This window comes from Euphorbia lathyris, chromosome 3 (genome assembly GCF_963576675.1).
Source record: "Euphorbia lathyris chromosome 3, ddEupLath1.1, whole genome shotgun sequence".
Taxonomy (NCBI): domain Eukaryota; kingdom Viridiplantae; phylum Streptophyta; class Magnoliopsida; order Malpighiales; family Euphorbiaceae; genus Euphorbia; species Euphorbia lathyris.
In genome coordinates, this window is record NC_088912.1 from 90,785,689 (window position 1) to 90,793,737 (window position 8,049).

Genomic DNA, 8,049 nt, shown 5'->3' on the forward strand with positions numbered 1-8,049 from the left:
TTGAAGACGAAGCTGACCGAAGAAGCTGAGTAGAATGTTACTCTGTCTCTGATAAAGATAAAGATCAAAGACAATGTCAATTTAATCAAGCTGAGTGTTCGTCAGGATAACACCAATGATCCGTTGACTAAAAGACAAGGCCCGACAAAGGTCTGCATCAATTCAGAAGCCTCGGAATTACGCCTAGAGACCTTTTCGAGACGCATGGATCAACTGGCGTTTGGCAAGAAGACAAACCTGGCGCTAGAAGACGAAACCTGACGCTAGAAGATGAAACTGGCAAGCCTGGCGCCTGCTAAATTCAGACGACAGGATTGGCCTAAAAATCTGTATGCTGACCAATGAATGACGCAAGAAGACCGTTTGAATTCAACGGATATGTCCGAATTCAAATGATTGAAGCTTCAGATTTTACTATAAAAGGACAAGTTCATCACTTGGATCCTTTGCCGAATAAAAAAAAAAGAAAAAGACAAGCAAAATCTTCACAAGAGTGAAAATCCAAAAGAGAAGCTGTCTGATTAAGAAAAAGCAAGTTCTTACACCCAAATCCAATCTTTGTGTAAAAGTCTAGAGTGAATCTGTATTCATCTAAAGTGTTCTTCAGTTAGAAAGAACAAATTTGTATCAATTGTAAAGATTGAGAGAGTGGTGCTGAGTACTCGGTTTTAGTACTCAGCGTTAGAGAAAATCTGAGTGTTCGGTCATAGCGCTCAGTAGGATTGAGTAGACGAATAGAGGACGGTACTCTTGCATACTCAATTGCTTTGTAAACGGTTTGTGCTCTACCTTTAAAGAGCTCAGTAGTGGATTGAAAAAGCCCGGAAGGATTCTGGGGACTGGACGTAGGCGGTGAGGCCGAACCAGGATAAGACTGTTGAGTAATCTCTAACCCTTCTCTTGATATATATATGTATGTGTTGCTTGTTTAAATTACTCAGTATATAATTTGTATAAGCTGACACTGAGTAATCAGAGTGTTGAGTTGGAAGCTGACCTTAAGTGTTATTTCTCAACTCACAAGTGAAACAGTTCTAGTCAGCCTCTGACTAAAGCTGTCTTACATCACGCTCAGCCTTGCTGACCAAAACTGAGTGAAGTTATTTAAAGAATTAAATTAAGTCAGCATAATTAAGCGAAAAAGTTAAATTAGTTCCTAACCCCCTAGAACTAATTCTATTACATTACACGGGACCAACAAAAGGTATACCCGTTAGGGTAATGGGACGGGTACGGGTAATAAAAAAATAAAAGGGTAAGAGTTTGGGATTGACACTACCCGCGGGTACCCTACCCATTGTCATCCCTAGCTACTTCCATCTCATTTTCACGAGGTCATGTTCATCCAACCACCCTTGCTTAAGGGCAAGAACTCGATTCCACTTGGTAGGAAAAGGGAAGGGCCTCGATGATGTCATATAAAGAAATGATGACATTACTTTGACATTTTGGGAATCATACCCTTGAAGACCTTTTGGGCCCTGTTGTGGAAAAATTCACGTGCTCTAAATTATATATCTTCGAAAGCTTGAAAATTTATGGAAGACGACTGACTCTAGTCATCCTGAACCCAATGACACCAAGAGTTAGGGGTTAATTTTCTTAGAGACCATGTTGTAAAAAATGGTAGGCGCTAGTCGGGCGGACAGGGCCCGTGAGGATACACTCATTCCTCTTTATCGTTACTTCTCATTCTCCTTCATCCTCATTGCTCTTTATCGTCACTTCTCCTTCACCCACTTCCGCAACACTAGAGCTCCCAACACTGACTTCGTCGGCTTTAGGGTCGGCAACAAGGTTGATGATCAAAAGGTTTTTATGTGTTACATCCACATGCATGTGGAGGCTTTCTGTGGGAGCATCTCCTAAAGTTTGGTTTTCACTAGACATGCCCATCATCCTCGTATTTACCCCAGGTCTTTCCTTATACATGGTTACAATAAATAAAAATGGCAATATGCAGGAAGGAGAAAACCGAAAGAGGAAAGGGATAAAAGAGAATCTGACTTTGGAAAAACGGAAGGAAAGCTCTTGTTGGATACACTCTTTGAAAAGAAAGGAATATAAATTTCTAACAAACGTAAAGGAAGATTAAAGGAAAAAGAGTAAAGATATAAAGGCTATCCTTTTATAGAAAAAGCAGGAGTAGACAAAGGGTTGCCGCAATTCAAAATTCATGGATCTCTTCTCAAATGCGTCATTTCAATCCCAAAAATCATAATTTCCAAAACGCACACAACCCTCTCATAAATGCTCATTATGAAGTCTATGGGAGACGGGTGGGTAGACTTCTCATACATAGTGATCCAATTAGGGATAAACATGGGGCACCTAGGCCCAACTCTCACTCTCCATGTGCAGGTAAGTGTGCCATTCCAAACTGCCTCATAAGGACACACTAATCTTTTCCATTAGGCCTCCAAGGGTTTATAAAAGAGGTATTCATTCGCCACTTAAACGCACATTAATTAATTAATTACAGTTTTGATCTTCCCTCTACTTTCTCTTTTTAGATTTTAGTATCAGAGTTTTTATCGGAACCATATCCAATACACCTATCTCTCGAAAGAGCCATCTAACACGACACTTTCAACCACTCTCTATTTTAACGCCCGTGATTCTTTTTCTTCAAATTGAGAGTTTAATGTGTTAAATTGAAAACTTGTCAGTTTAATTAGTTAAAATTAAAATAAATAGGGACTTGAGAACCTTTTCTCTTTTCTTATTCTAAATTAATTAAATAAAAGGTGAACCAATGACAGTCCAATCTCAAAAACAGCCTAGACTTGGATGGATGCCTTCGTCTTCTTCCTCCTTTCCTACGGCGCGGCCCTACCCTCATCTCCATCTCCTCTCCATTAATAAATTTATCCTTTTTATTTCAATTTACAGGTAAAAGAAATCCCAACTTTTTCCATAATTGTTTTTTTCTTTTTTATTATTATTATCTTATCGTTTTCTCCGATTTTTCTTCTTCCTCTCTTTCAGTCTTCTTTTTGTTGAGATTCATATATCTCCCTCTCTCTATATATATTACAGGTAATTGACTTTTTTTCTGCCTCATTTTCCCCCGATTTAGATATTCGAGAATTGAGATCCATCTCTGGTTTTTGGTTTGGTGAAATTTGGACTTTATTTCATTTGAACTCAATTTTCCTCTTTGCTTCGATAGTAAGTGGGTCTTTTTTTGCCGTCTACATGGATCTCCCTTTTTCTGTTGGTTGATTTTAGGTTATGTATATGCTTTCAGTTCATCACAATTAGATTGAGTTGTTTGCAAGGTGTCCTGGCTGTAATTTTGGAACTGCAATTTGATGTTTTGTAATTGTTGAATTTTTTTTTTTTCATTCATCTTTCGCTCTGTATGATTAGGTACATCAGGTGTTTCGCAACATTAGATGAATTAGTGAATTATAATTACAATTAGTTATATGATTAGCTAAACTTGCATCCCTTTGGATTTAATTACGGCTTAAAGTTTCCTTTATTTTTGTTTCTTACTTTCGTTTTAATCTAGATTGGAATATTGTTTTCTATCATATGTTGTTGAATATGTTAATTCTTACTTCTTTATTAACATTTGTTGTGTCATTAATTTATCTAATTAGTTGTTTATTTTTTTCCTTTTTTTTCTTAATCAGCCACAGTATTGTGGCATTGGAATCAAGGAATAGCTAGGCCATTTTTGTTTGTGCTGAAGCTAGTTTAAAGTCAAAGTTGTTAGATGGCCGAAAAAGCATGTGTCAAGCGACTACAGAAGGAATATAGGGCACTATGTAAGGTATGTTTTTCCGCTGTTCCCAAGTTGCTCTACATATGCTGTTATCTATATGTACCATTTGCATCCATGAGCTGAGTTTAGCACGTTTAAAATGTTATGCTAGCTATTGTAACAAATAAGAGAATCTAATCTGTCAAGCTGGGTTAAGACATAATGTTTTGATAGGATAGTTCACCTGTTAGTCCCTTATGATGCATCAGAAGCTGTGTTTATATGGCAGTATATTATGAGAATTTTTCCCTTTGCGACTTGCCTTGTTTTATAGTTGAATGTAGATGTGTACAATAAGGCTATATCATGACTATGTCTTGTTGAATGTAGATGTGTACAATAAGATCAGATAACCTTGAGTAGTTTAAGACATTTTCTATCCAATTAATCAAGGACGATTAGGAATTTCTCACTTTCATCATGTAAGGCTAGATATTTATGACATGGAGTGTTCTGGTTGCTATCCTGGACTTTCATCTAAAGGTTTTATTATATAACTTGCAGGAACCAGTTTCCCACATTGTTGCCCGTCCTTCCCCAAGTGATATTCTTGAGTGGCGTAAGTTATTGTCAATCTGCATCCTTTTCAATGTTTATATTTTTTTCTTATCAAATTAATGGGAGACATGTTCTTTTAAAGTTCTGGTTTTAGTCGCCATAAGTCTGCAACTGTTAGTTTAGGTGGGATGAAGAAATCTTCTTATAGATTAGAGATACAATCAAATATATTGATGACTGCCATCCTGCTCTTTCTTTTTGAGTGTTGTGTTGCTGAGGTAGACATATCTATGGGAAGGATATAAAACTCATGAAGAAAAATTGGAAAATATCACAGGGTATGCCCACATGGTTCATCAAATTCCCTTAGGTTTCCATGGAAAAGTTCTGTATGTTCTCTATTGGCTTGCATGTGTTTTGGATAAGCAAAGTATTTTGGAGTACAGAAACACATCATACAAATGGGAACCAGGCACTAATGGAGATACAGATTCTGTTCCAGTAGTTGAGAAGTCATCAGCATTATGTGCATAGAAACGCTCATAAGACTTGCTCTGCATCATTGCTTAAGCTGATGCATTAAATCAACTAGCTTTTGCATTAGCAAAATGATATGGTGTGAACATGCACATGGCACAGATGAGCATCTAGCCTTTAGATGGAGAAGTAGGTTCTTTTGTAAAATTTTATTCAGTGACCAGGCGCCCTCATTTTCACACTGTGCATATTCACTTTGAATACTTTCCTTTGAATATAGCTGATTTTGTACATTTTCTTTCATTTGGCATGTATGTGATTTATCAAATGAATGCCTAAAAGAATGTGCTTGTGTTGCCTCACAATTTACATAAGAGGCGGCACTGAAAGATAAAAATGGAGAAGTAATGTTAGTAAAAATTAACCATTTTGGTAGAACAGATGCAGTTTTTTTTACTGGTTCAGCTCATCACGCTACAAGATTTTGAGCCATACGGCTTAAACAGTGATCTGTGCTGTAAGTTGTGTTATCTTTTATTTTGAGAATACGCTCAATACTGTTATCGGGTATGGACATCACACAGATAAACGACAGGATTGCTGATTTAGTAAATTACTTGGGATGGTGTAGGTGGTTACAAGAATTGGGTATGAAGAGTCGACCCTTTCTAGAGCTTTTTATGCAAGTAGTCGATTCATACTTTAAATGTTTACATTATGATTCTGGAGATTTCAACATTAATCTATGGATAGCAAATTAGATGGAACTTTGCATTATTAATTACTTTTCCATCTGCAATAGTTAGGTCACACCTGTATTTGGTCTCCTGCTATAACAGAGGGATATTTGGTCAAAATTTTGCTGTTGCCTATTTTTATTATCTCTTGTCTCATGGTTGCTAGTGTTGACCTTATGATCTGAATGTTACTGATCTTCTACATTATTCTATGATACTAATGTTATTCAACTTCAACTGTCCAGATTATGTATTGGAGGGGAGTTCCGGAACACCTTTTGCAGGTCCGTATTTTATTGTTGATGTGTTACGTGTTACTGCTCCTATGTGATCCTATTTTGTAGTAATACATCGGCATGGTGTATCAAAGTATCTGAAATCCTTATTTTTCTTATTGTTTGTGATTAGGTGGATATTACTATGGGAAGATCAAGTTTCCATCTGACTATCCCTTTAAACCTCCTGGAATCACGTAATGTGTTTACTTGCTGCAGAATTTTTTAGGTGCTAGTATTTTTAAGTTGTTCTCAATCATTAATGTTTTTTATCTAAATGTTTTGTAGTATGATAACTCCCAATGGGCGCTTCATGACTCAAAAGAAAATCTGTTTGTCTATGAGTGATTGTAAGTTTTTAGAATGTTAGTTTTGAAAATCAAAATTTTCTCACCTCCACTGAATGATTAATTTGTTTTACTTTGATTCCGTTTGCAGTTCATCCTGAAAGTTGGAACCCAATGTGGTCCGTGTCCAGGTAAAAACATGCTCTAGTTTTCAATTGTCTTTATTGGTAAGTTATCAAGGATATTTGCATTCATAACATGGACCTTAGTATAGATCCTTGCTCTGACATTCTTCTTATTCTAATAATGCAGCATCCTCACAGGGCTTCTTTCCTTCATGGTGAGTTCTTGGTGGCTGTTAGATTTATCAATTGCCTTCGGTTTTGATTTATTTTAGTATATAATATGTTGTTGATTCAAGATCACGTTTTGTTGCCTATTAGCAATTACACTATTTCACATTGCTAACGCAGTACTTGTTATAAAAATCCAAATTATGCATCAGTTTCTGTTTAAGATGCTCTTCTGGTTCTTTTTATAATGCAGTGGTTGCATTGGAAACTTCAAACCTGAAAATGAATTATTGTTGTGCAGATGGACAACAGTCCCACCACGGGCAGTGTCAACACTACTGTTGCTGAGAAACATCGTCTAGCAAAGGCTTCCCTTGCTTTCAATTGTAACAAGTATGATAAGCTGCCTGAAGACTTTTTTCTTCTGTATCGTTTTTTTTTTTTAAAATTTCTGTCCATTTGGTGAACGGTTTTTTTCCTTTCTATTTGTGTCTGTCTTTTCATCATGCTCTTAGGCTTATGTCATGCAACATGCCATCTCGAGGAGGCACTGCACTCATCGTCTTTTCCATGTTGCTGCTGTTGTTGGTTGTTTTCTTATTTTTTAAATTTCAAAAAGCATCTCTTTTCTATTTTCAACCTACCCGTCATGTGTATGTTTTGTGTGATTTTTTTTTAAATCCAAAGTCTGTGTGTTAAGTCTACTGAATATTGATTTAAAAAATGATTTTCGGACTCGTTCCGTTCCCAGTACTTAATCACATTGCATCTCTAAATTCTTATATTGTTTTCCTATCTAACATTTTGTTTGAAATTGGTAAATTCTTTTCTGAGCAGCACAACATTTAGGAAGTTGTTTCCAGAGTATGTGGAGAAGTACAACGAACAACAGCGAGCATTGCAGGTTAATTCGGAGCAAGCACCAAAAGAGGTGGCACAGGAGGCGAAATCAAGACTTGCATCAGAAAAACTTGATAATTCTTCAGGTGAAAATGCGAAAGGAGATGCGTTGAAGGATGCTAAAAGAAACAGGAAACAGGCATTCCCAACCTGGTTGATGTTTTTGCTGGTTTCAATCTTCGGCGTTGTAATGGCATTACCTCTGCTTCAACTTTGATGCAAAAGAATAAAATGAAATATTTAGAATATGGTTAGTATAAAAAAATACAAGCTTTTGCTAGCTAAAGAATTGGCCTAAATAGTCATTTTAGTTTTGCCCTGTACTTGTATAGAAGAGGTTGATGGCCGGCCTGACCGAAGAGGGGTGGCTTGGCTTGGGTCTTTTTATGGCTGTGTTAGTTTGAATGCCTAACTATTTGTGGCTTTAATTTTCTAAATGTAGTTGAAATTGTGTGATACTGTTAGGTTACTGTTTGTCTCAGATTCATCTATTGCCCTTAACCAGGTTTTGTTTTCTTGTCTGTAAATATGAAACCAAATTACCATGATGCATGCATGCTTCTTGCCTATTTTAACACATTGGATGATTGACCCATAACTTTTTCCAGTCTAAAACACTACAATCCCATATTTCAGTTTTTGCTCTTCCTCTCTTTTATTTTATTTTTTGTTTGGCCAAATCTGACTATAAAATAGGGATAAAATCCAAATTTGCGTATAGAAAAATGTATTACCTCTTTAATGTTTGTAACTATAACGAAATTGAATAAACTGGATAATCATTATTCGATTTGTTATTTAGCTGTAATG

General features: G+C 36.3%; 1 protein-coding gene across 3 annotated transcripts; it reads left to right on the forward strand.

The window, feature by feature from the left end:
- Window positions 1-2,748: 2,748 nt before the first annotated feature.
- LOC136223205 (ubiquitin-conjugating enzyme E2 34-like) lies at window positions 2,749-7,740 on the forward strand. Of its 3 annotated transcripts, XM_066011088.1 has the most exons (11): window positions 2,749-2,892; window positions 2,989-3,039; window positions 3,642-3,781; window positions 4,277-4,331; window positions 5,730-5,768; window positions 5,893-5,956; window positions 6,048-6,109; window positions 6,198-6,237; window positions 6,359-6,386; window positions 6,641-6,732; window positions 7,177-7,740. In XM_066011088.1, the coding sequence occupies exons 3-11, from the start codon at window positions 3,725-3,727 to the stop codon at window positions 7,454-7,456; spliced, it is 717 nt and encodes a 238-aa protein (XP_065867160.1). In that variant the 5' UTR covers window positions 2,749-2,892; window positions 2,989-3,039; window positions 3,642-3,724; the 3' UTR covers window positions 7,457-7,740. The 3 variants fall into 3 exon arrangements, with proteins under 3 accessions (XP_065867160.1, XP_065867161.1, XP_065867162.1); XM_066011089.1 differs by lacking the exon at window positions 2,749-2,892 and having other exon boundaries at window positions 2,899-3,039; XM_066011090.1 differs by lacking the exon at window positions 2,749-2,892 and having other exon boundaries at window positions 3,035-3,171.
- Window positions 7,741-8,049: the final 309 nt, after the last annotated feature.

Bases quoted from the DNA above. Each gene is read 5' to 3' on its own strand.
- LOC136223205 (XM_066011088.1), top strand. From the start codon at position 3,725: ATGGCCGAAAAAGCATGTGTCAAGCGACTACAGAAGGAATATAGGGCA. The intron at 6,110-6,197 runs GTAAGTTTTTAG...TTCCGTTTGCAG, and splicing joins CTGTTTGTCTATGAGTGATT to TTCATCCTGAAAGTTGGAAC. The intron at 6,238-6,358 runs GTAAAAACATGC...CTAATAATGCAG, and splicing joins CCAATGTGGTCCGTGTCCAG to CATCCTCACAGGGCTTCTTT.